This window comes from Erythrolamprus reginae, chromosome 9, assembly GCF_031021105.1.
Source record: "Erythrolamprus reginae isolate rEryReg1 chromosome 9, rEryReg1.hap1, whole genome shotgun sequence".
NCBI classification, from domain to species: domain Eukaryota; kingdom Metazoa; phylum Chordata; class Lepidosauria; order Squamata; family Dipsadidae; genus Erythrolamprus; species Erythrolamprus reginae.
Window position 1 is genome coordinate 14,851,576 of NC_091958.1, and position 27,809 is coordinate 14,879,384.

Sequence of the window (27,809 nt, forward strand, 5' to 3'; positions counted from 1 at the left end):
AGTTTGATGTGCTGATTCCAAAAGTATACTTAGTTTTGCTCTATCACATAAAGGTTCTAATATAGAAGAATTTTTGTTATTACATTATTTCTACATTTTCAGTGTATGTGGTAATTATTGTTTTTTTTACTGTTGCCAGTACAATACTAATAGATAAATGCATATATATATGTAAAGATATATAAGGACTTATGATAATGTATGTAAGGATATATATATTTACTAATAGAGAAATAGATAAATGCTGTAAAGGAAATTCAGTTTAACATATAAATGAAAATCTAACATTAAGGCAATTCACCATAGAATCGTTATAGAGGTTGTTATGTATACAGTATTTCTAAATGTGTTGCTTTGTATTGTCTATGTTTGTTTTTATCCTAATGTTTTTAATGTTTATATTCAATAAAATTATTATTTTTTTTAAAGACAAATGTATCTTTTCTTTTATGTACACTGAGAGCATATGCACTAATGACAAACTTGTTTGTCCAATCACACGGCTAATAAAGAATTCTCCCTCCCTCCCTCCCTCCCTCCCTCCCTCCCTCCCTCCCTCCCTCCCTCCCTCCCTCCCTCCCTCCCTCTCTGTTTCCATCCATCCAGTTGAATAACCCTAACCATTCCCTTAATTACTGCAATTACCAAACAATATTCATGCTGCTGAACCATTTTCCTTCTTACTTTCTTTACTGGGTATAAAACATTGACTGTTGGGGTTGATGAATTGAACTTTGAATTCAGTTTGTTGTTATTTTGTTTGTTTATATCCCACCTTCTGCATTTGAAAAATACGTTATAAAAACAAATTCTATTTTATTCTATTCTATTCCATTCCATTCTATTCTAATCCACTCCACTCCACTCTACTCTACTCTATATTCCACCAGGGTTAGGCAAAGTTGGCTCTTCTAGGACTTGTGGACTTCAACTCCCAGAATTCCTGAGCCAATCATGCTAGCTGAGGAATTCTGGGAGTTGAAGTCCACATGTCCTAGAAGAGCCAACTTTGCCTAACCCTGCACCAGGCCAGAAGGCTTGAATTACAACTCCCAGCATCCCCTGCCCCATCTGGGGAAGCTGCGGTCGGCTGACACAGCTGCGCGTCTCTCCCCCCCCCCCCCCGCGTTGCAAAGCGCAGCTGCGGGACTGGCGCCCGGGACGCTCGGCATTCTGCGAGCGCAGCTGCCGGAGCGGCGGAAGGAAGCGGGTCGTCGTCTGCCGGGGCAGCTGCTCTTTCCTGCTTTTGGAAACGTGACCGCCCTCCGGTTTCCTGCACGACCGGACATGGGCGATGATGTGGATGCGATCGCTCCGTGCCCGGCTCTGGCTGCCCGGCTTGCCGCTCTGGGCGGCAGGGCCAGTCTCCGCTTCCTGCCGCTGCAAAGGCGGCTTCTCGGAGCTCCGTCACCCCGCGCCGCCGAGGCATCCACGCTGCCCCATGGCCGGCTCTGCCCAGCACGCCTCTTGTATGTCCGGCCTGGCCTGGCTTGGCTTGGGCTCCTTCCCGGGATATTCGGGGGTGGGGAAAGCGTAAATTGCCTGGGTTTGTTGAATCCGCTAAATGAACGGATAGTGTTTTAGTATCCCTTGGATTGAGACGCTGACTGTCCAAGAAGAGTCTGGGACATAACGACAACAACAACAGAGTTGGAAGGGACCTTGGAGGTCTTCTAGTCCAGTGTTTCCCAACCTTGGCAACTTGGACTTCAATTCCCAGAATTCCCCAGCCAGCGAATGCTGGCTGGGGAATTCTGGGAGTTGAAGTCCAGATATCTTCAAGTGGCCAAGGTTGGGAAACACTGTTTTAGTCCAACCCCCTGCTTAGGCAGAAAACCCTACACTACTTCAGACAGATGGTTATCCAACATCTACTTAAAAACTTCCAGTGTTGGAGCATTCACAACTTCTGGAGGCAGGCTATTCCACTGATCAACCCTTCTGACTGACAGGAAATCTCTCCTTAGTTCTAAGTTACTTCTCTTTCGTTAAAGAGAAAGAACACTAACATTTCCTTACTGTTTTTTGCCATAATTTGCCTTTGTTGAAATGGCTTATGCTTTCTGCTGAACAAATAATTCCCTCAAACACTGTCAAACTATTTCCTATCACCCCTCTCCTTCCACTTATGACTGTATGACTGTAGATGTGTCTAGATTCAATTTTAGACTGTCAGAATTAACTCAAATAAAACAAATTAATTGGGCCATTTCTGCTATCTTCACAACCCATTCCTCCATGATTGCCGTTTCTATAACCTTCCATCTTTGCGCATAGAATAGCCTTAATACTATATTGCCCTTTCCTTTGTAGCACTACTAATATTTCAGTTTATTACCAGCACCAATTACTTTTCCAACTAATGCCTTTGTTTTCTTTTAAAGATAACCATCTGGCAAACAGAGGAGAAAGGAAGACAGTTGTAAGTATGAAGCTCCCATATATACAGCATTAATGAGAGAGTAATGAAAACAATCACTATGCAGACTTCGAAATCTTTTTGCTGGATACCATAATGGAGAATAATAACAATATGTATGTAGTATGTTTTAAAAAGACTGGTGGCATATAGTCTGCAGATGGGAAGAATATTGGATTAAAATCCTAATTGAAGGGACTGGAAACCGATAGTTCATGCTCGCTTGCTTGCTTAATAACATGATTGCATGGACTTTGTGCCACCCTTTTTATTTGATATTTGATGTATCAGATTTTTGCATTTATCCAGACTAGAAAACTTGAAAGAGTAGAAGAAAGCTTTATTTGAAATAGTGTAGGCCAGGAGTGTCAAACTCTATTTCATTGAGGGCTGCAATCAGGGTTGAGTTTGACCTCGGTGGAGGGGGGCTGGGGTGGGTGTAGCCAGGGTGGGCATTGGCAAGCTTGGTAATGACTTAAAAAACCTAACATGGCATCGGCCCAGGCTACCTGCGGGACTGCCTTCGCAAGGTCCTGTCAACTAGACAATGTTGCTTGGCACGGACTAGGAGAAGAGCCTTCTCTGTGGGGGCCCCGGCCCTCTGGAATCCCACCCTCCTTGCCTTCCACAAGAGTCTTAAAACTCATCTATGCTGCCAGACTTGAGGCGATTAGACTCCAGCCCTCTGGCTGATGAATGTTACATATGGTTGTTGTTTGAGTGGGTATGGTTGGCTTTTAAAAAAATAATATTGGGTTTTATTATTATTATTATTATTATTAATTGGATTTGTATGCCACCCCTGTCCGTGGACTTGGGGCGGCTCGCAACAAACATAGAATATATAGTAAAACAATTTGATCCAATTAATTACAATTAAAAGACTTAAAAATATCCTAAAAACTTAAAAACATTCAACTTATCATAGACTAGTACATTCTGTATTATGACTAGTTGGATTGAATGTGTATGTAGATGTTTTTTATGATAATGTATTTTAAATTAGTTTTTTAATTTTTTAAATATTAGATATGTACTGTATTGTATTGCTGTTAATGTTGTGAGCCGCCCTGAGTCTTCCGGGAGGGGCGGCATACAAATCTAATAAATAATAATAATAATAATAATAATAATAATAATAATAATAATTAGTTTTTAAAATTAATTGGACTTAGATAATTATATTGTATTGTACTACTTTTTTATGTGTTGTAAGCCGCCCTGTGTCCTCGGAGAAGGGCGGCATATAATTCCAATTAAATAAATAAATAATATCATTGGCTACCTGTTGGTCTCCAAACTTAATTTAAAGTGTTGGTTATTACCTATAAAGACAAAAATGGCTTAGGACCAGATTACGTATGGGACCGTCTCCTGCCTCATATATATCCCAGCGGCTGGCCAGAGCCCACAGTTGCCCTTCTCCAGGTCCTGTCAGCCAAACAATGTCATTTGGTGGAGCTTAGGGGAAGGGCCTTCAGTGTGGCGACCCCGGCTCTCTGGAATCGACTCCCCCCAAAGATTTGCATCGCCCCACCTTCCTGGTCTTTCGTAAGGCTCTAAAGACACCCTTCTGCCAGCAGGCTTGGGGCCGTTGAGCATTGCCCCCAGCTCCGGCTGACAGTGTGACTGGTTTTTAGTTGAAATGGTCTTAATTGTTGGGTTTTGTTTTAGAAACATAGAAACATAGAAGACTGACGGCAGAAAATGACCTCATGGTCCATCTAGTCTGCCCTTATACTATTTTCTGTATTTTATCTTAGGATGGATATATGTTTATCCCAGGCATGTTTAAATTCAGTTACTGTGGATTTATCCACCATGTCTGCTGGAAGTTTGTTCCAAGGATCTACTCTTTCAGTAAAATAATATTTTCTCACGTTGCTTTTGATCTTTCCCCCAACTAACTTCAGATTGTGTCCCCTTGTTCTTGTGTTCACTTTCCTATTAAAAACACTTCCCTCATGGACCTTATTTAACCCCTTAATATATTTAAATGTTTCGATCATGTCCCCCCTTTCCCTTCTGTCCTCCAGACTATACAGATGGAGTTCATGAAGTCTTTCCTGATACGTTTTATGCTTAAGACCTTCCACCATTCTTGTAGCCCATCTTTGGACCCGTTCAATTTTGTCAATATCTTTTTGTAGGTGAGGTCTCCAGAACTGAACACAGTATTCCAAATGTGGTCTCACTAGCGCTCTATATAGCGGGATCACAATCTCCCTCTTCCTGCTTGTTATACCTCTAGCTATGCAGCCAAGCATCCTACTTGCTTTCCCTAGCGCCTGACTGCACTGTTCACTTCCCCTAAATCCTTCTCTTTTGAAGTTTTTGCTAACACAGAACTGCCAATACAATACTCAGATTGAGTATTTAGATTTATATTGGGTTTCTTACATTTGTATTTTTTGTATTGATTTTATTGTGTGAGCCGCCCCGAGTCCATTGAAGAAGGGCGGCCTAGAAGTCCAATTTTTGTCCTAATTTTTGTTCTTTCTTTCATCAGATCTGCATCGAGGGGAACATTGCGAGCGGGAAAACAACCTGCCTGGATTATTTTGCTAAAAACACCGGCATTGAGGTGATGCGTTGTGACTTCTTGAGTTTCTTCATGTTCTTCGTGTGGTTGAAAACCAGGGGTGTGAAATTCAATTTCATCAAGGGCCGCATCAGGGTTGTGTTTGACCTTTGGGGGGTGGGGGTTGTGAGTGTGGCTCGGATGGGCATGGCCAGGGGTGGGCTAGTGCCCGGACCGGGAGGTGGGGGGCAGTGTTCCCTCTAATTTTTGGGGGGTGGGTGGGCGGAAAAGTATAGTGTCTGAGCGGCAGTCCCTTCGGGACTGGGCGGCACAGAAATAATAAACAAACAAACAAACAAACAAAAAACCCACCCTGTTTTGCCTCCGAGAATTTCAAAATAAAATACTGTACTGTGTGTCTATAACAGTGAGCTCATAATAGGGCAACTCTATCAATATCAAAATGCCACTTAAATAGTTGAGCTAGTTTCAAACTAGATTTTGATTTTCTTTCTCTCTTCCTTACTCCCATTCTTTTTCTTTCTCTTTTCCTTCCTCTCTTTTTTCTATCTGTTTCCCTCTCTTCCTCTCTTCCTCTCTCTCTCCTTCCCTCTCACTCTTTCCCTCTCGGCTTCTGGGCAGGTTTGGAAAACTGAGTTGATGATGATTTTTAAGTGAGCGATTGCTCACTGCTCAGCTTAGAGGGAACTATGGTGGGGGAACAGTGGGATAGTGAAAACGGAGCTCCACCCCAGAGCACCCAATTTGCACTAAAATATGTTGAAAGAAAATTGCAGGGCGTCCTGCATAAGCCACGCCCACAATGTAGTAGTAAGAATTTTGGGAGCCCTTCACTGGGCATGGCCAACTCAACATCACTTGTGTCAGGGGTGCCTGTGGCGGACCAAGGGCTCTGATGGGGAAAATAGTCTCCTGAGCTCCTTTTTTGGCTGTGATGGCCTCTTGCAACCCTCTGCCAGCAAAAATGGAGTTGGGAATTTGTTTGTTTGTTTGTTTGTTTGTTTGTTGATTGATTGATTGATTGATTTGATTTGTATGCCGCCCCTGTCCGTAGACTCGGGGCGGCTCACAACACAATAAAACAGTTCATAACAAATCTAATAATTTACAATTTAAAATATTTTTTAAAACCCCATTATTAAGCAGACATACGTACAAACATACCATACATCTTGCAAACTCCGTTTTCAGCTGCAATGGCCTGCAATCGTCCCGGACTCCCTTTTTGATGAAAGAGGCACTGTGGTCCAGTCCTTCACTGTTTCCAGGGTGGCCCTTTGGGCCAGATCTAAGTACCCCATGGACCAGATCTGGGCCCCGGTCCTTGAGTTTGACACCCCAGTTGTAAACAAATAGGATCAGGATTGCAGTTCACATGTTTACACCTACGCTCCACGAGCTGTACTGGCTTCCTATTAGTCTCCGGGCACAATTCAAGGTGTTGGTCATTACTTAGAAAGCCCTATATGGCTCAGGACCAGATTATTCATGGGACCGTCTCTTGCCATATACCTCTCAGAGACCTATAAGAGCACACAGAGTTGGCCTTCTCCAGGTCCCGTCAGCCAAGCAATGCAGGGGAAGTGGAAGGGCCTTCTCTGTGGCTGCCCCAGCTCTATCGAATCAACTCCTCCCTGATATCCGTACTGCTCCCACCCTATTGGCTTTCCGTAAGGCCACGAAGACTTGGCTTTGCCGGCAGGCCTGGGGGCCATGAACCAACAACAACAATGGCCAAATTGTATGAATGTTTAGTATGCGTGTTGGGTTAGTTTATCATGTTTATTAGGGTTTTTAATAATGGTTTTATAACTTCATTTTATATTTGACTTCTTTTTATTGTCTTGTGTTTTATACTGTCATAAGCCGCCAGGAGTCCTTCGGGATTGGGAGGCATAGAAGTTGAATGAATGAATGAATTCAATTCAATTCAATGTATTAGATTTGTATGCCGCCCCTCTTTGAAGACTCGGGGCGGCTCACAACAGTAATAAAACAATATTATAGCGAAACAAATCTAATATTAAAAGAAGCATATAAAACCCTATCATATTAAAAAGCAAACAGCACATACATACCAAACATAAATATAAAAATATAAAAAGCCTGGGGAAAAGGTGTCTCAACTCCCCCATGCCTGGTGGTATAGATGGGTCTTGAGTAATTTACGAAAGACAAGAAGGGTGGGGGCAGTTCTAATATCCGCGGGAGTTGATTCCAGAGGGCTGGGGCCGCCACAGAGAAGGCTCTTCCCCTGGGGCCCACCCAACGACATTGTTAAGTCGACAGAACCCGGAGAAGGCCAACTCTGTGGGACCTTATCGGTCGCTGGGATTCGTGCGGTAGCAGGTGGTTCCGAAGGATGGATGGATGGATGGATGAATGAATGAATGATGGATGGATGGATGAATGGATGAATGAATGAATCTAACGAAACAATGAAAAGATAATAAATCAGTGGTTTTCAACCTTGTCTTTACCATGTTCCCCCTTTAAATACCTTTTGTGGCCTGAACTTAAACCAAGATTTAAATTACAATATTTCTTCAAACCTTCCTTTGTCCCCCTGTGATGACATCGCAGCCTCCCAGGGGTCTGCTGACCAGAAGCTGCGAACCACTAATATACATATTTTATTTGTAAGTGGTTTGCATAGTAGTGAAAGAGCATAAGAGAACCCTAAAATAACCTTTCCTCGGGCCAAACTGGTCTTTGGCAAAGCAGTCAGTCATATAGAAACTCACATACTTTGCATATTCTCTGTCTGAGGGTACCAGCTGCTAATCTTCTACATTTCCTGGTTGTTTCTTTAGTGTAGCTTGAGAGAAGTAAACTGAATTTTTCTGTATTGCACTGATTATTTTTTTAAACTTTCAATCCAGGTGTTGACAGAACCAGTATCTAAATGGAGGAATGTCCATGGCCACAACCCACTGGTAAGTTGCTAGAATGAAGTTCCTGGGCTTATTTTCTGCATTAATTGTTTTAACTGCTTGAAAAGCCCTTGAATTAGAGTGAGAAAGTGAAACTGAACACTAGAAAACATACTGATTCTCTGTCTTAAGTTCAAGCTTTATTATTGAGTGGATTTTTCTCCCCTAATAAGGTGGCTAATATGATTCACCAGAATAAGATATTTCAAGACAGCATATGCTACACTTCCTCTTTGTAATTTGGTAATGATTTTTCAAGCCTTTTTTTAGTTGGTCTCAGTTTTAAGTGCTAATTCTTTTGCAGCCAAAATACATTTAGACCCAAAGGAAGATATGAGTCACAAGTTTTCCTTGGTGGCCAGTGTCCCATTGAGAACTGAATATGCTTAGTAAGTCCTTCCCACTGGGGAGAAGAAATTAAATAAATACTGGAGGATTTGGAACTATATTTGCTCATGTAGCTAATATTGCAACAATCCTCTCCCCTTCCCCTTCCCCTTCCCTACTCTAACTCCTACTCCTCACTCCACTTCCACTCCACTCTACTCCTCTTCTACTCCACTTCCACTTCACTCCTCTTCTACTCCACTCCATTCCTCTTCCACTCCACTTCCACTCTACTCCTCTTCCACTCCATTCTAATCTTCTTCCACTCCACGTCCACTCCACTCTACTCCTCTTCTACTCCACTCCATTCCTCTTCCACTCCACTCTAATCTTCTTCCACTCCACTTCCACTCCTCTTCTACTCCACTCCTCTTCTACTCCACTCCATTCCTCTTCTACTCCACTCTAATCTTCTTCCACTCCACTTCCACTCCTCTTCTACTCCACTCCTCTTCTACTCCACTCCATTCCTCTTCTACTCCACTCTAATCTTCTTCCACTCCACTTCCACTCCTCTTCTACTCCACTCCTCTTCTACTCCACTCTAATCTTCTTCCACTTCACTTCCACTCCTCTTCTACTCCACTCTAATCTTCTTCCACTCCTCTTCTACTCCACTTCCACTTCAGTCCTCTTCAACTCCACTCTAACCTTCTTCCACGCCACCTCCACTCCATTCTACTCCTCTTCTACTCTACTCCATTCCTCTTCCACTCCACTTCCACTCTACTCCTCTTCCACTCCACTCCTCTTCCATTCCTCTTCCACTCCACTCCCTTGTATATAGCCTTACTGTTTTCTCCCCAATGGCAGGGCTTAATGTATCAAGATGCAACCCGGTGGGGGATGACATTGCAGACTTACGTGCAGTTGACAATGCTGGACCAGCATACAAAACCCATGGTATGTTTTATAAAGTAGTAACTAGAATCCTAACCGGAAGGCACCAAAATTGTATCTCTCTGAGCCGAGGTGAGGCCAGGCACCCTAACCCTTGACGCGAGTGACGTCAAGATGGCCACCTTTAAGCCAGTCACATGATCTTTAAGCCATCCCCGGTCACATGATCACCAAGCCACTCCCACCACATGACCAGCAAGTCATACTCACAAAACAAACCACGCCCACAGCATGGTAGTAGCCCTTCACCGCCCCCTCCCTTTTGGCATGCGAACCAAAAAAGGTTTGCCATCACTCTAATGGGGAGTCCCTGGTTCAAATCCAGTTGCTCCCATGGATTTTAAATGGGTAATTTTGGATCAGTCGCCTTCACTTCACCCTACTTCCTTGGCTTGGTCAACATGAGGAAAATAGGAAGAGGGATAATTAATCTGAGTTCTTGAACGAAAGGATTGAAATCCAACAAGGTTGTGGTTTCATTAAAGCCTTGCCAAAATTAAATAAACTTCCAGGAAATAAAGAAAGAGAATAAATCCCTTTTCCAAAAGAATCTGTGGTCTGGTGGATGTTGCAGAACAGCTAATCTCCCCGTCCCCTAAAATAGCTCACAATTTGTGTGTGTCTCTCCACCCATCTATCCATCCTTCTAAGTACCTTTCGACATTTTATTTGCAGATTTCTCCCATAAGAATGATGGAGAGGTCAATTCACAGCGCAAAGTACATTTTTGTGGAGAACTTATATCGCAGGTACGGTACAGAACGTGCTTTTAAGAAAGTGGCTTCATATTTTATTCATTCTGAAATAGCCCAGGAACAGAGCCAAATTACCATCAAATTGTCAGTTGCACATTGACTGACTAAGGCAGTCTGGCTTCTGCTATTCGTCTTGCAATATATTTTCGATTTGCCTTGCCATTGTTTTTGCACTCTGAATAAACATACCGCCAAACTAGATTTCCCTTCTGAAATACGGGAGGGAAAAAGAGAAGCGATTGGTTAATCCACAAGGTGGCATCTCTTGAACAAAGCTGCAGATGTGAGGATACGAAAATATCTTTTGGTTCTTTTTTATCCCAATATGCAGCTCGCATAAAGATGGAGTAATACAGGCGTACCTAGGAACACAAGTAATTGGTTGAGATAGAAATGTAGAGAACTGAAGGGAAATAATCGCATAGGATGGAATTTTTTATTGGCCAAGTGTGATTGGACACACAAAGCATTTGTCTTGGCACATATTCTTTCATTGGATGCCTCCTAAGATCATTCTCCTATATTTGTTGCAGTGGGAAAATGCCAGAAGTAGATTACGTTATCTTGACTGAATGGTTTGACTGGATCCTCAAGAATATGAACATGTCAGTTGATCTGATAGGTAAACACCTTTAATGATTCTTCAGAGTTGGGGAGGTTTTGTGACTACTGATCTGTTCTGCCGGGCTCTCTGGTAGGAGCCTCCCAAAAATTCAAGGGTACAAATTGCAGACACACACACACACACACACACACACACACGTTTGAAAATTCAAAACAATGTTCTTTATCACAAAATTCAAAATAAACTAAGCACTCTTTTTGTATTGCAAAGAGCACTCGTCCCAAAACAACCGGGTAGTCTGTACAATTTCCCTTAAGCAGTCATTAAGTACTTAGATAGCAGCTAGGAAAAAACTTCACACCCCTTCTTCCTCCAACGAAGTGAGACACATACAAACACACGTTGCTCTGCTGTGGTTTCAAAGGCGTGAAAAATCAACAAAGTCTAGAAAACAGCAACACACAATTCACGAAGAACTACGATCAGATACTCTTTCACAACGGTCAAACCCACACGCTGCTATTTATAGCAGCAGCCCTAATTACTGGAGCCCCACCCAACCACAGGTGGCCTCATTTTCTCTTGTAATAATCCTTCAGTTGTTGTCTCCTATGCATTACTCTACGCATGCGTGGATGTGTCATTAATTCTTGTTCAGAATCCAAGGATGATACAGATGATTGATCTCCTCCTGAGCTGTCTGCCAAACTCCCCTCTTCCCTGTCACTCATGCTGCCTTGGTCAGAGGAGGCTTCATCGGCAGATTCCATCGGGAGCAAAACAGGCCTGCGGCCTGTGGATGTCTCCCCCACATCCACCTGCACATTCCTTGGGGCAGGAGCTGGGCCAGAGCTAACCACAACACTGATCATTAGGGTTAATTTTGGTAATTTGAGTCTTAGAGACTAACAGAAGGTTCTCCAACACAATGCCAGTCAACTAGTTTGTATTTCAATGTCAGTAATTCTTCAATCACTGGGAATTTAAGGGAGTTGAACTTCAACATATATGGGGGAAACCATTTGAGGGAAATCATATGTGAAATATGCTGTTTCTTTTTTTTAATAAAGTAGAAACTTTTGTGTTTGTCCATTTGTGTAGAGTAGACTAACTTTTTAGCTCTAAATTATTTTTCTTTCTTTTGATAATTTAAAATCAAGAATAGGTTCGTCTTTAGTCTACGTTGGCATTAAAAGGCTTTGGTAGTTTCTGCGTGATTACATGAATGTATTTGTACTTTTGAATGTTGAAATATTTATCATTTGGGAATTTTTCTTTCCAGAAAAGCAAATATACTGCTCAAAAATAAATAAATAAAGGGAACACTTAAACAACACAATATAACTCCTCTAACCTATGTGAAATCCACTTAGGAAGCAACACTGATTGACAATTTCACCATGTTGTCAGCACATTCAACTTTGTAAAGAACAAAGTATTCAATGAGAATATGTCATTCATTCAGATCTAGGATGTGTTCTTTGAGCGTTCCCTTTATTTTTTTGAGCAGTGTAAATTCCTATAGCTTAATTTTCCTCTGAGCTTTGTGTTCAGTTTTATTTAGGCACCAATGCAGACTATCAATATACGGTAATCTAAATTTGGCATTGAATAAAACAGTTTAGCAAATAAAACATTTAATATTACATCATAGACTTCAAACCCTAATTCATTGATTTGTTACTAAAATGCATTGTTTTATAACCATAGATAAAAAATCTGGCTATTGCCACTGGGATCTGAGTTTTCCAAAACTGGAAGGCTTTTCAGGAATATTCTGTTTATTTTAGTATGCCAAGCATTTTGAATGCGAAATGCTTGGTTTCAAATGGGTAGCTGCTGTAACTATTTTTGAATTCTTTCTGGCTTCTGAGATAAAATACAGTGTTCCCTCGATTTGCGCGGGTTCGAACTTCGCGAAAAGTCTATACCATGGTTTTTCAAAAATATTAATTAAAAAATACTTCGCGGGTTTTCCCCCTATACCACGTTTTTTCCTGCCCGATGATGTCATGTGTCATCGCCAAACTTTTGTCTCTCTTTAATAAATTTTTTTTAAAAATAAACTTTAATAAATAAACATGGTGAGTAATAATCTAAATGGTTTCTAAGGGAATGGGAAATTGCAATTTAGGGGTTTAAAGTGTTAAGGGAAGGCTTGTGACACTGTTCATACCCCCCAAAAATGTATTTACTTCCGCATCTCTACTTCGCGGAAATTCGACTTTCGCGGGCGGTCTCGGAACGCATCCCCCGCGAAAATCGAGGGAACACTGTACTTCTGAAATGATTGAAATAGCCCTTGCACCCTTAATGGTTTAAAACTATAACGGTTTGATGCAGTTTACCTACAGACCTCTCCGAGCATGTGTTACCAGAGACTCAAGCGGAGATGCAGGGAAGAAGAAAAGGTGATTCCTATGGTAAGGAGAAGACCTTTCCATTTTGGGGAAGATTACAACTTGGTTGGTTGGAAGAAGAATCGAACAGTGATGATTTAACTTTAGTTCTTCCATCAGACATTATGGTGGAAGTGTGGCATTTGTGCGATGATACCATGATCCATGTAACCATCGTTTTGAGGTCATGGTGGTCTCTTGGATATTCAAGACCAAGGGAGATTCTAATACCACTCTATAAAGCCTTAGTAAGACCACACCTAGAGTATTATGTCCAGTTTTGGGCACCAAACTATAAAATAGATGTTGCATTTGTAGAAAGAATGCAGAGAAGAGCAACCAGGATGATTTGGGGACTGGAGACTAAAACATATGAAGAACAGTTACAGGAACTGGCTAGTCTAATGAAGAGAAGGCTCACTGGAGACGTGTTCTGCCGGCGTGTTTCAACCGCCCGTAATTACAGGGTAATTAGTCCAGGAAGACACACACCACACGATAAAAGAAAAACCCAAATGTTTTTATAAACAGAAAAACAGAAAGAGCTCCCTTTTTAAATGTCAAAGGGATTTTCTGGTACACACGAGGCACAGGTTAAATGCAGTCCAATTGCTCACCCAATAACTGGGAAATTGAGTCCAATTCTAAAGTCCAGAGAGTCCACACACAATTTTGAACAGCACAAAAACCACGATCTTGATGAAACAAGGAATCAGATAAACTGCCCTGAGGCTAAAACACCAGGTTGCACTTTTATCTGTAGCACTAATTACAGCAGCCCCACCCAACCACAGGTGGCCTCATTTTCTCTTGTAATAATCCTTCAGTTGTTGTCTCCTATGCATCACTCTACGCATGCGTGGATGTGTCATTAATTCTTGTTCAGAATCCAGGGATGATACAGATGATTGATCTCCTCCTGGGCTGTCTGCCAAACTCCCCTCTTCCCTGTCACTCACGTTTCCTTGGTCAGAGGAGTCTTCGTCGCCAGATTCCATCGGGAGCAAAACAGCCCTGCGGTATGTGGATGTTTCCCCCACATCCACCTGCACATTCCTTGGGGCAGGAGCTGGGCCAGAGCTAACCACAACAACATGATAGCAGTGTTCCAAAATTTGAGGGGCTGTCACAGAGAGGAAGGGATCAAGATATTTTCCAAGGCCAAATAAATGGAAACTGATCAAGGAGAAAGTCAACCTAGAAAAAAGGAGAAATGTTCTGACAGTGAGAACAATCGACCAATGGAACAGAAGTTGCCTTTGGAAGTTTTAGGAGCTTCATCGTTGGATGCTTTCAAGAAGAGACTGGACTGTCAGAAATGGGGTAGGGTCTCCTGTTTGGTAGGGGATTGAACTAGATGACCTACAAGGTCCCTTCCAACTCTATAATATTGCTGAAAAAAATGCATTCTGTGATTAGCAGAAAGTAGATTTCTGTGCTAAAGTTGGTTTGGGGGTGATGTTCCCTGCCTATGAAGAGCACATGGCAGAACAGGAAGTCCCCCTTTCATGCTGGCTAGGGAATTCTGGGAATTGAAGTCCAGACATCTTCAAAAATGCTGAGGTTGAGAAACACTACTTTTGGCTGTTGATTTGAATTCCCTGTTCAATTAAAAGATCACAGTTGTACCTTTGACTGGGGAGGTGTTGAGTGTTCAGTAACTGAGACGAGAAAACAACTGTCCTATGTAAACTAGATCCAGGTTCACTAACCGGCCCCTTTCCCAAATGTGGTTGTCCTGTTGCAACTTACACCAGCTATTTGGCTCTAATTGCAACTATCCTACCTTTCACTTCTACAGAACACAAATCAAGATGAATCAAAGTAATTTTTGCTTCTATTAAAAAAAACAAACCCTGATCTCCTTCTTTTTCCTCCTCCTCTGGACAGGAATATTTAGAAACTATTCATCAGCTTTATGAAGATTGGCTCATTAAACAAACATTGTTCAAAGTCCCTTCTCCGGTGCTTGTAAGTATATATTCATGATTGCTTTGAAAAGAGTGTTTGGCCAAAACAGGAAAAAGGCATCTGAATTAGTGCATAACTTTTATTATGTTTGTAAAAAAAAAGAAGTCTCGTTCTCCATCCTGTTATGTCTCCTTATTAACTATCTTCAAAGGCTTCTTCAACTTACTGTAAACTTTCCATAAGGTTTGGGGGTGGGTGGGGGGAGAGACCTTTTAATAGAATTGTGACAGACATTGCGTTGGATTTTGGCAACTTGGTTTCTTCTAGAAAGTATGACAAGCTGGGGAATTAGTCTGTTTCTTCTTAATGTGGTCCATGACCAGCTCAGTTAATCACAGATTTTGAAAAGGATGAACTGGGTCCATCTTGGTACCCTAGGCCAGGGGTAGGCAAAGTTGACCTGTGGACTTCAACTCCCAGAATTCCTGAGCTAGCATGATTGGCTTAGGAATTCTGGGAGTTGAAGTCCACAAGTCATAGAAGAGCCAACTTTGAGTGCAATTCATGTTTGTTTGTGTCGGGCTTATTTGTGCAAACGCTCACTTCAAATTCGAACGCTTTTCTATGTAGCTCTTACTCTTTTTAGTCATCTCTCTCTTTGAATTTCATTAGGGGCCTGATCTCAGATTTTTTTTAAAAAAAATGCACTTAAATCATTCCCAGGACCTTTATAAAGCTTGAAGATCTATTCTTCTTGTTTGCCAGACCAAATACTGATATAAAATATGGCAGCCTGGAATTAGAAGTGTAAAAATTGACATGGGCAACAACACGTATGTGAGTCCTAGGAGAAGGGCAGCTTAGAAATCAAACTAATAAAATTAATAAAATGTGTTGCAATATTTATGCCTATAAAAAAATACGACAAAAATAGTATTAATTGGGGAGATCACATATATTGCCTGGGCTTTAGAAACATAGAAGATTGACGGCAGAAAAAGACCTCATGGTCCGTCTATTCTGCCCTGATACTATTTCCTATATTTTATCTTAGGATGGATCTATGTTTATCCCAGGCATGTTTAAATTCAGTTACTGTGGATTTACCAACCAACTCTGCTGGAAGTTTGTTCCAAGCATCTACTACTCTTTCATAAATTACAGTGATCTATATGAACTATAATTGCTCGCATCGGCATGTTATGCTAAAACCAAGCAACATTTGGTCCTGATTGAGTAAACCACAGCATGAATGAGTTGTCTCTTAATGCAGGTAGTCTTGCTTGCTTGAAGGAAAGAAATAGATTTACATGCCATCGAAACAAAGGAGGCCAAGAATTGTTATGCCAAACAAGCCGGGGTTTCTAAGCCAAGAACAAATCCTAAATTAGCTCAAGCTCATGAATGTTGGCTTGCTTAACATACACTGTTCAAAAAAAATAAAGGGAACACTCAACTAGCACATCCTGGATCAAAGCGAATGAAATATTTTCATTGAATACTTTGTCCTGTACAAAGTTGAATGTGCACGACAGCGTGTGAAATTGATTGTCAATCAGTGTTGCTTCCTAAGTGGACAGTTTGATCTCACAGAAGTTTGATTTACTCGGAGTTATATTGTGTTGTTTAAGTAATACCTTTATTTTTTTTTTAGCAGTATATAATCCCAGTTCCAGACTTGGATACTGTCTCATCTGTAGATCCCCCCCCCCCCCGAGAAATGTGCTTGATCCTTTGAATCTTTTTAAGGTGCTGCAGGCTGATGACGACTTGCAGGAAATGATGGAGAAATACGAAGAGAACCAGGACCAGATCTTAATGCTGGACAACACTCAACACCGTCTGTAGAATTAGCTGTCTTACTGTGGACAAGACTCTGGTGTGCCCAAATAGAAGAAGTACACAGATAGTGTAGCCTAAGGAGAGAGAGAGAGCTGGAGACTTGGTTCCTGCAAACAGCTTGAATCGGTGGGCGTGGAAACTTGGAAGGCTTTGCAGAAATGGTCCAAGGGCTTGGAATTACGGAATTGCTGAGAAGGTCCACCACTTCCATGCGGGGTGACCTATCCAGAGCCAGAATGGATTCTGCACTCCCCTCTGCCTCCCACCCTCAACCTCTTATCTGCTTTTGGACTGTACCCTTGAAGAGTAAATACATACATATAAAGTGCGGCTACTACTTCTCTTTCACAGCAGCCATTCTACTTTTTTTCAGCTTGCATTTAACGCCAGGTGGCGAGACCCGAGAGACTCACAAATGATGGAGACATGTGAACGAATGCGTAGCTATGACTTAATTCCTCCTGCTGCTATTTGGAGTTAGCAAACTTTCAGCTCAAATGCAATTGCATTTGAAAATGTTTTTCCAAAAAAAAAAGAAATTTAATAGAAGGGGACAAAGAAAAAAACTAGCTAGGCTTATCACTAGTATGTACATATTGCATTGTGTTAATAATAACTATACTAAAAAGTGTACACGATATGGCTACGACCCCCAACTTTCCGGCTCTAGGGACTGGCAATTTGGGTGTTCCTTTTTGCTGGTGGCATCGGTGTCAGCTGGGGGTGGGGGGAGGAATAGTTTTGTGCACATAAACTAGTCCTGCACATGCGCGAAGGAAACTTTGTGTGCTCACCCTCTTATTTGTACAGCTCTATTCCCATTGGGCTGCAGCACAAGATCTGTCCATGACACTGCCCCCATTCCAGGAGCTTGGGGATCACTGCAAGATGGAATAGCGGAATTATTTTAATACAGTGATTTTCAACCTTTTTTTGAGCCATGGCACATTTTTTACATTTGCAAAACCCTGGGGCACATTGAGTGGGGGGGTGGGGGGGCGGCTAAACAAAGTTTGGACAATTTTTTTCCTCTTTCTTCCTCCCTTTCGCTCTATTTCTCTCTCCCTCCCTCTTTCTCTGTTCTTTTTTCTCTCCACCACTTTCTCACTTTTTTGCTTTCTCCCTCCCTCCGTCTTTCTCTCTCTCAACTTCCCTCCCTTTCTCTCTTGCTTTCTCTCTCTTGCTTTCTTTCTCTCTTGCTTTCTCTCATTTTCTTTCTCTCTTGCTTTCGCTCTCTTTCTCTCTCGTTTTCTTTCTCTCTGAGCTTCGCAGCACACCTGACCATGTCTCATGGCACACTAGTGTGCTGCGGCACACTGGTTGAAAAACACTGCATTAATACATAAATTGTATGTTATATGAAACAGGTGAAGCAGCAAATGGAGATTGACCCTATTGACACCCAAAGCTAGGGAAGGTTGTCAGAATTCATTCCAGGGGCCAACTTTGGATGGTGCCAACCCACTCTTGAGCACCAGTCAAGACAACTCAACCAGGATACAGATCCTCTTTGCCCCTCATTCTTCCAGATAAATCCCAGGGGTCTTCTTCACATTGGATTTTTAGGCAGCTCCAGCCTGGTGAGCACAAAAAATAAGATGACCCCCATTTCTAAATCACCTCCATGACCACATCCCGGCAGGATGAGAGTTAATATGGTCCAATTCTCAACCATCTACGTTTAATTTTACTTTTCCTTACAAGTCAGTTTATTCTGAATTATTTCTTTTGTAGGGTTTTGTATTGATATGAAGAGTCAGGTTCAAGGAACGGTCATGTTGGATCAGTGGCTTTACATGAGTCTATATAGATAAACAATGGAGCACAGGCATAATTTTTAGATGTCTTTTACTGTTAACTTAGTTTGGATTAAAATGTCTCTTAACTGAGATGGAAAGTTATGGATCTAAAGTAGAACATGGGTTGGAAGATAACATTTTTTGCACCAAGATGGTAATTTTGCTCAACTTGTATTCAAAAAAAGTATGCAAATGGTTATATTAAATGAGTGTACAATTTTCTGTTCAGCATGTTTTGGAAACTCTTGGTTAGTTTACCAGCAGATGTGATTCCAAGATTTTTATCATTCCTTCTTTTTCATTAAAAATGCATCAAAAATGTGTTATTGTCTCACATTCTTAGGCCAAATAAAGAGAACAACTATCAACCTGGGTCTCCCCAAGACACAGAATTCTAAGATGAAAGAATTGGTTACATATTTTATTTAAATTGTAATGTCATTGGTAGAAAATTAACTTGATTCAGTTATTCTCCAATTGAGCCGAATAGCAATGTAAAGAAAAATATCCCACATTAAAATTCTTTAATATATTAAGTTATTGTCATTTATTTGATCTATGTTACTGGGAACACTGCAATGTTACCTGTTTTCCCACCTAATGTTAAAATACGGTGATTATAAAATATTTTCAGTCTCCATAGTTGGCCTCAGTGAAAACGAAAGCAATTTTGAAACAATTTTTGTGTATTTCAGGGCTGGATAGAAAAAAAATGCACATGCTAGTGGATTCTTCACACAAGTCTATGTACTGTATGTAAATGGCTAATTGTTCAACTTCAGGATTTTATTTTTATAGAGATAAGAAACTGTCACTCCTTCAATTGCAAGGGTTCCAAAGCTTCTGTTCCCTGAATAGTTTATTTATTTATTTCGACTTCTAGGCCGCCCAATCCCGAAAGACTCAGGGCGGCTTACAATAATATAAAAGAGATACAAATACAATTTAAAAAAAAGTCAAATGTGAATATCTAAAACTATAAACCCCAAGTTAAAAACCCACGACACAAACAATCCAATCATGACACATGCATACCATTCAGTACAATTCAGACATGACAAATTTCTGGCCCTCAGGCCTGCCAGCAAAGCCAGGTCTGTGCAGCCTTTTGAAAGGCCAGTAGGGTGGGAGCAATAAAGACATGGGAGGGGGGAATTGGTTCCATAGAGTCGGGGCAGCCAGAGAAGGCCGTCCCCTGTGGTCACGCCAACCTGCATTGTTCACTCTGGGACGTGATGGGGGCCAACCCTGTGCGATCTTATTGGTCTCTGGGAGGTATGTGGCAGGAGACGGCCCCATAGATAGTCTGGCCCTAAGCCATGTAGGCCTTTATAGGTAATAACCAACACCTTGAATTGTGATTGGAGACTAATTGGTAGCCAGTGCAGCTCATGGAGCGTAGGTGATATATGGGTGTACCGAGGTACACCCACGACAGCTGGCGCAGCTGCATTCTGGACTATTTGAAGTCTCCGAACACTCTTCAAGGGTAGCCCCATGTAGAGCGCATTGCGATAATCTAGACAGGAGGTGATGAGAGCTGAGTGACTGCACAGAGCCTCCTGGTCCAAATAGGGCTGCAATTGGTATACCGGGTGAACCTGGGCCAAGGTCCCCCTGGCCACAGCTGAGAGATGTGATCAAGGTTCAGCTGTGGATCCAGGAGGTCACCCAAGTTGCGGACCTGTGAGCTAATATTGGTTATATCAGCTCAGGGGTAGGCAAAGTTGGCACATCTATGAGATATTATTATTATTTTATTATTATTTATTGGATTTGTATGCCGCCTCTCTCCAGACTCGGGGCGGCTAACAACAATAAAAACAGCATGTTCAATCCAATTAATAAAACAACTAAAAACCCTTATTATAAAACCAAACATACACACAAACATACCATGCATAACTTGTAATGGCCTAGGGGGAAGGAATATCTTAACTCCCCCATGCCTGGCGATAAAGGTGGGTCTTGAGTAATTTGCGAAAGACAAGGAGGGTGGGGGCCGTTCTAATCTCTGGGGGGAGTTGATTCCAGAGGGCCGGGCCCGCCACAGAGAAGGCTCTTCCCCTGGGGCCCGCCAAACAACATTGTTTGGTCGACGGGACCCGTAGAAGGCCAACTCTGTGGGACCTTATCGGCCGCTGGGATTCGTGTGGTAGAAGGAGGTTCCGGATGTATCCTGGCCCAATGCCATGTAGGGCTTTAAAGGTCATTACCAAGATATGGACTTCAACTCCCAGAATTCCTGAGTAGCATGGTTGGCTCAGGAATTCTGGGAGTTGCAAGTCCACAGGCCACAGAAGAGCCAACTTTGCCTACCCCTGTATTAGCTGAAGCAGATTGAGAAGTGAAATCCTACAAGTTCCTCACATCAACCGTACTGGCAAAGCAGCACAAAAGGAACTGGAGCAACAGGATTCGAAATAATAACCAAGAACAAGGAACCAAAATACAGGTAATTGTCAACTTACAACAGTTCATTGAGTGACCACTCGAAGTTACAATGGCACTGAAAAAGGGACATAATTTTTCACACTTAATGACCGTGGCAACATCCCCATGGGTCATGGGATCAATATTCAGGTGCTTGACTGGTTCATATTTACGTCACAGCATCCCAAGGTAACGTGATAAACTTTTGCGCCTTTCCGATAAGCAAAGTTAATGAGGAAGCCAGATTTCGCATCACCATGTGGTCGACTTAATGACTGCGGTGATTCGCTTAACGGCAGTGGCAAGAAGTTGTAAATTGGGGTAAAATTCACTTAACAGCATGTTTCACTTAGCAACAGGAATTGTGGTTGTAAGTTCAGGACAACCTGTGTTTGGTGAGAAATGAATGTTTTCACATGCATTCCTTTACTAACTGTTGGTTCCGGGAGGAGGTTCGTAAGGTGAAAAGTTCGTAAGGCGAAACGATGTTTCCCATAGGAATCAATGGAAAACCGATTAATGCGTGCAAGCCCAAATTTTATCCCTTTTTCAAGCCAAAGCGCCCGTTTTTGCAGTGGTGGGATTCCCCTGAAGTTCCCCTCCATGGGAAACCCCACCTCCGGACTTCCGTGTTTTTGCGATGGTGCGATTTCGCTGAGGATTCCCTCGCTGGGAAATGCCACCTCCGGATTTCCGTTGCCAGCGGATTGCACGTTTTTGCGATCCTGGAATTCCCTCCTGGGATTTCCCTACAGCATCGCAAAAACACGGAAGTGGAATTTCCCATGGAGGGGAGCCTATGGGGAATCCCAGGATCGCAAAAATGGGCGCTTCACTTGCAACGGAAGTCCAGAGGCGGGGCATCCCAGCGCCGGGTTCGTAAGACGAAAAAAGTTCGTAAGAGGCAAAAAAATTCCGAACCCCAGGTTCGTATCTCGAAAAGTTCATATGACAAGGGGTTCGTATGACGAAGTACCACTGTATTTTCAATGAAGCTTGCTTGGCAGGCCATTGACTATATTTGTACCTTAGGATGCATAATACACTGCTCAAAAAAATAAAGGGAGCACTGAAACAACATAATATAACTCCAAGTAAATCAAACTTCTGCGAAATCAAACTGTCCACTTAGGAAGCAACGCTGGTTGACAATCAATTTCACATGCTGTTGTACACATTCAACTTTGTACAGAACAAAGTGCAGTATTCAATGAGAATATTCCATTCATTCCAGATCTATGATGTCTTCTTTGAGGGTTCCCTTTATTTTTATGAGCAGTATATATTGGCTGCTGGTTCATTATTACAATACATTTTTGGACAGACTTGTTCCAGTTGTCTAACGGTGGATTTTACAAAATCTTCATCCGCAAACCCTGAAGAAGCCAAACAAATGAGAGAAGAAACCAAAAGGACATATAAGAAAGTTTAGCATCGGCCAACATATTTGGGGTCCAAATGCCTTTGGCGTGGGTGATTCAAAAGAAATTATTTTCCCCTTATTTTTGTTAATTTAAATGCTTCCCTTCTCAAATTTCCTGCTGAATTCAATATGCCTTTTCTTTTTTTAAAAAAAACAAGTCATACCAGCATTCTTGAATTATTTTCTAACGAGTTATTTTTGGTTATATCTCAGTATAGAAGCAACTTACATTATCTTTCATCTTGTCTGATCAACCTATGCTATATTGCAGAGAATCTTAACAGGAAGAGATAACAAATAAACCAATTGAGCAAACTTGGGAGCTATGCAAACTATTTGATATTCTGTTTCTGGATATATTTCCTCCATTAACAGCAATTGTATTAAACATTTAACATGATTCATGTATTCATGAAACAGCCTATTTATGAACTGACATCAGGATCCAGATAATTCAATAACAGTTTCTTAGAGGTAGTTTTTGTTTAGTGACTGCCTAAGGCACCATTCATAGAGGTGAAAACGTTAACATATTTATGGACTCCAAAGGCCTGTAAAGCAAAGGAAAGCTGAAGTAAGATAATAAGGAATGGTGGTGTCTTTGGACGACTGCTTAATAACCAAGTTGCTGGTTCCAATTCTCGTTGCTAAACGAGGACTACCTGGAACCTTGTGTTTTAAAGTTCACTTCTTTAATTAAATCTGAACTGGGTGGGAAGAAGAAAAAATGCTCAAGAGAAACTTCCGCAAAGCATTCCTGATTTGTAGTTTCTTGGTGTTGTGGTTAGCTCTGCCCCAGCTCCTGCCCCAAGCAATGTGCAGGTGGATGTGGGGGAAACATCCACATGCCGCAGGCCTGTTTTGCTCCTGATAGAATCTGCCGACGAAGCCTCCTCCTCTGACCAAGGAACCGTGAGTGACAGGGAAGAGGGGAGTTTGGAAGACAGCCCAGGAGATCAATCATCTGTATCATCCTTGGATTCTGAACAAGAATTAATGACGCATGTGTAGAGTGATGCACAGGAGACAACAACTGAAGGATTATTATAAGAGAAAATGAGGCCACCTGTGGTTGGGTGGGGCTGCTGCAATTAGTGCTACAGATAAAAGTGCAGCCTGGTGTTTTAGCCTCATGGCAGTTTATCTGATTCATTGTTTCATCAAGATCATGGTTTTTGTGCTGTTCAAGATTGTGTGTGGACTCTCTGGACTGTAGAATTGGACTCAATTTCCCAGTTATTGGGTGAGCAATTGGATTGCATTTAACCTGTGCCTTGTGTGTACCAGAAAATCCCTTTGACATTTAAAAAGGGAGCTGTTTGTTTTTCTATTTATAAAAACTTTTGGGTTTTCCTTTTATCGTGTGGTGTGTGTCTTCCTGGACTAATTACCCTGTAATTACTGGTGGTTGAAACACGCCGGCAGAACACTTGGTCCTAGTTCTTTATCTTGGACAACTCTCAGGCACTTAGGGACTGCAATAAGAGGAAGAAAGGAGTACTAGCAGTGTATCCATCTCTAGCACGCCTGCCAATCTTTAAGCCATGAGCAGAGAGAGAAATTCAGAGGAGACATTGGAGCTGCATAAGTGGATGAAAATTCCTTCCCTGGAAATTGAAGGAATGGTGATTTTTCCCTCCCGCCCTTAAAAATATAATGTCCTTTCAGCGATCTCACAGTAAGATGATGCTAAACCTCTCCAGGTCTTAGCTGAGAACATTTGAAATCCTATGAAACATCCCATGATAGAATAGAATTCTTTATTGGCCATGTTTAAGGAATTTAAGGAATTTCTCTTTGGTGCATATGCCCTCTTGCAATATTTATCTTTGGTGCATATTCTCTCTTGCAAGATTTTACCACTTGCATGTAGACGCCCCAATGCTCTTAGAAACTGTATAACCAAGTTTGCTGCAACTCGGTAAATCCTGACTTGCTGGTCCCAGAGCTCTTAGAGGCCCACCGTATTTTCGGTGTATAAGACGCACCCTGTTCCTCCCTAAAAGAGGCTGATAATTTGGGTGCGTTTTATACTCTGAATGTATTCCCCCAAGCCCCAACTAGCTGCTAACGATCTTCCCAGCTCTTACCTTGCAGGCACTTTCATTGTTTCTCTCTGCAAAGAATGTTTTCCAAGCCCTAAGTCTTTGCAGGTTTTTTTCCCCCATTACTCTAACTTGCTCTGAGTAAGTTTCTTTCCAGTCCTAACCAGGTGCTAATGATGTTCCCAGCTCTTACTGTAAGCTCTTTCATTGTTACTTTATGCGAAGAATGTTTTCCAAACCCTGTCTTTGATTTCTTTTTTCATTCTCTATTTGCTCCAAATGTTTCTTTCCAGCCCTAACCAGGTGCTAACAATGTTGTCAGAATAATTTTTTTAAGCCCTTAACCAGGGGATAAAATAATGTGCTGAAGCTGACCAGACTAAGGACATTAGCCAGATGAATACCCGATAAGCAGATTCTTTTCCCTATTTTCCTTCCCCCAAACTAAAGTATGTGCGTCTTATATTCGGTGCGTCTTATATTCTGGAAAACGTGGTACTTTTTAATTATCTTTCTTAATAACATAGCCGTCTAGGCTTGGTTCTTTTACACGTGCCTCCTGAGCATCGAAGTCTGCCAAAGAAGAGTGAAGAGGACATCTTTCTCGCCTATGCCGAATACCTGTTGGAATGTCACCACAGTACTGGTCCTCGGTGGGAATGGGACAGGTTAAAGCTGGGACATCTAGATGCCTGTTGTAATTTGGACCAGGCATGGGGTATCTGCACCCGGGGATATGGTTGAAGTGATCTGACGAGTAGAGGTCCACGTTGTCATTGTCTCCACAGGAGAAGTTTGCAGAGTTCATCTCGGGATGATAAAGTTCTTCGGGAACTCTTTGGCTCCTTGAAGACCGCGCCGTTTCTTCCACGGGATACATCAACTTCTCTGCGTAGTCTTCCTTGTTCTTCAGCTTGTCTCCCATCAAGGCATCGGAGGGGTTAGATGACTGCTGCGCCAGGCTGCCTTTGAGTTCTTTGGGTTCGTCCAGTGTATCTGACCCGGGAATGGTCAGGCGCTTCCTAGCATCACTGATTACTGACTCATTCATCGCCGGTCGAGTCTGGTAATCGTAAGGAGTTTTGCTTACCAAGGTAGAATCGTTGAGGATAGCTAGGGCTCGAGGGCCGCTTTCATCAGAAGGCAGGCGAGGGAGGGTCTCTCCCCCACCGGCTGGTAGGCCCAGCGTTGTTTCCGTAAGCCAGGTCGTCTCATTGGTTGCTCTAGAAGAAGAAGAAGAGGTAGAGAAGTGGAGAGGCTTTTGTCCAATGACGATGTCACTGTATTTAATCAGAAAGTCCTCGCTGTCCGTGCTTCTGATGCAGGAGTTCGGCGAGGTTGCCTCTGTCTGGTTTTGGGTTTTGTCCAGCCCCAGAGTCTGTTTGGAAGCAGCTGGTTGAGTCTCTGTTGTAATGCATCGGAGACCAAAGCTCTTGCCATGCTCAATCTGGTCCCGCTCTTTGAAGACACTCTGGCTAGGACTCAAGTAGGCCACTGCAGGAGTTGACGTCCCGTTGCTTTCTCCAAAGGCCACGTCCTCTCTCGTTTGTGGGTGTTCCTGTTTTTTAGTGGAGCCAACGCAAGGAAGGCAATGTTCCTGGGCCCTCTTCTGTAAAACCTCAGTGAGGTCGCTGTCTTTCATGTCCCCTGCAACTTCAAGAAGGTGTTCACATTCAATTCTGGCCAGGAATATTTCAAACGCAACGTTCCCCGCTTCTTCCTCATTTAGTTTTCGGACCAGGGAATATTCGGTAGCAGAGGTGGCATCGTAGCCGATTTCAGACAGCAGCATTTGTACGAGGCTTTCTGGGAGGATGGACTTCACGTAGTAGACAAAGTTTCCTGTAAAAGTCTAAAAGAGAATGGCATAAAAATAACATTAGGAGACACCAGCATGGCGAAATTATTAATGTTCTGTGAAATCCTGGGTTGAAGATCTTCCCTGTGGATACAATCAACAGAAGAATTTGGACTTCAAGCAACAGTGGGCAATCACACTTGACCAATATAGAATGCAATGCAAGTCCTATTCTATTCTAATTAAAGCAGCTCGAACCTTGAATAAAGGGCTGAACTAAGGCTGGGGAGAACCGGCTGCTTCACCACGCCGGTGAAGAGCAGGTCTCTTTCTCAACCCAGCCTATCTCCCATGCCAGGGGTCTCCAACCTTGGCAACTTTGAAGACTTGTGGACTTCAACTCCCAGAATTCCTCAGCCAACAAGCTTGCTGGCTGAGGAATTCTGGGAGTTGAAGTCCACAAGCCTTCATAGTTGGCAAAGTTGGGGACCCTAGGTCCTATTGAGGTTAGGTAAGGATGCAAGATGTAAGGATTTTTGTTTTTAAGCTCCTCTACTTCAGGTTCTTGGAGCAAAGCCCCCCACTTTGAGATCCATCAAAGATGCAAAATGGCCAAACCCGCAAGGGACCTACCTTCCTCCCGCTTCCCTCGGCTCTCCCTAACTTCCCAGCTCCATCCCTCCCCTCCCCCTCCCCCTCTGCTCCCCTCCCTTCCCACCCTCTCAACTCCCACTCCTTGCCCACTCCCTCCCCATCCCCTCTGCTCCCCCTCCCTCCACTTTCTCCTTTCCCCCTCCCTCTCATCCCCCTCCCCATCCACTCCCCCTTTCTCCCCCTCCCTCCCCCTCTCTGCTCCCTCCCCCATCCACTCCCTCTGCTCCCCCTCCCTCTCCCTCCGCCCCCCCCCAAGCAACCTTCAGCGACTTGATCTCCTTCCTCCAGGGCGCGAGGCAAACCGTTGACGCAGAGCAGCTCCAGGTAGCCGAGGGCCCCACTCAGCTGGCGGAGGAGGGCGCCCGGTTCCCGCGGGGGGTGGGGGCCGCGCCTCCTCCAGCAGCTTTGGGCGAGGGCGCCCACGTCCCACCTGCCTGGCTGGGCCCCCCGCAGGAACCCGGCGCGGCCCTTGAGCGGCGCTTCGTCGCAAAGGCGAAGTTCGCCCTCCGCCCAGTTGGCCCGGTAGAAAGCCAGGAAGTCCTGCAAAACTTCGCGCGGGGCGGCCAGAGACGGGCAGCTCCTCATCCTGGACCCTCCGGGGGGAACCAGCCTGCAAGGGACGAAGCGCGCCGGGGAAGTCCCACTCGCGGGACGCGGAAGCGGAGCCGCCCACGTTGGGCTCTTCCGAGGTTTGCCGTTGGCCCGGCCGCTGCTCGGCCCGCCGACTCATTGGCTGCCCTTGCTGTCGCTCAAGGAGAGCGCGCGTCGTTTTTTCATTCCGGGCTCACGAGGAGGCGGGAAGTGGGCGGGGCTGGCAAAACGAAAGCGAAACTTAAGGGGGGAAAGGAAACGGGAGTTCTTCTTTGAGGGATCCGGGTTCCAAGGCAGGTTGGGAGGAGATTGGCTGGCTCTGTCAGGCCTTCTAGAAGTGTCCCGCATTGGATGATGGCTATTATTGCATCTAGTCAGGGGTAGGCAAAGTTGGCTCTTCTATGACTTGTGGA

General features: G+C 43.2%; 2 protein-coding genes across 3 annotated transcripts; one reads left to right on the plus strand and one right to left on the minus strand.

Moving 5' to 3' along the window:
* Positions 1-1,114: 1,114 nt before the first annotated feature.
* TK2 (thymidine kinase 2) lies at positions 1,115-18,988 on the plus strand. 2 transcript variants are annotated; one of them, XM_070760368.1, is made up of 10 exons: positions 1,115-1,469; positions 2,385-2,422; positions 4,929-5,003; positions 7,844-7,897; positions 9,095-9,184; positions 9,857-9,930; positions 10,470-10,558; positions 12,845-12,924; positions 14,791-14,871; positions 16,561-18,988. In XM_070760368.1, exons 1-10 carry the CDS (start codon positions 1,295-1,297, stop codon positions 16,657-16,659), a joined length of 855 nt encoding a protein of 284 aa, XP_070616469.1. In that variant the 5' UTR covers positions 1,115-1,294; the 3' UTR covers positions 16,660-18,988. The 2 variants fall into 2 exon arrangements, with proteins under 2 accessions (XP_070616469.1, XP_070616470.1); XM_070760369.1 differs by lacking the exon at positions 9,095-9,184 and having other exon boundaries at positions 1,191-1,469.
* Positions 18,989-24,837: 5,849 nt separating this feature from the next.
* LOC139171881 (uncharacterized) lies at positions 24,838-27,524 on the minus strand. Its single transcript, XM_070760367.1, has 2 exons — positions 27,066-27,524; positions 24,838-26,205 (listed from the first exon to the last, which is right to left on the minus strand). The coding sequence occupies exon 2, from the start codon at positions 26,143-26,145 to the stop codon at positions 24,856-24,858; it is 1,290 nt and encodes a 429-aa protein (XP_070616468.1). The 5' UTR covers positions 26,146-26,205; positions 27,066-27,524; the 3' UTR covers positions 24,838-24,855.
* Positions 27,525-27,809: the final 285 nt, after the last annotated feature.

Bases quoted from the DNA above. Each gene is read 5' to 3' on its own strand.
- TK2 (XM_070760368.1), top strand. From the start codon at position 1,295: ATGATGTGGATGCGATCGCTCCGTGCCCGGCTCTGGCTGCCCGGCTTG. The intron at 1,470-2,384 runs GTATGTCCGGCC...TTTCTTTTAAAG, and splicing joins CTCTGCCCAGCACGCCTCTT to ATAACCATCTGGCAAACAGA. The intron at 10,559-12,844 runs GTAAACACCTTT...GGTTTGATGCAG, and splicing joins CATGTCAGTTGATCTGATAG to TTTACCTACAGACCTCTCCG.
- LOC139171881 (XM_070760367.1), bottom strand. From the start codon at position 26,145: ATGCTGCTGTCTGAAATCGGCTACGATGCCACCTCTGCTACCGAATAT.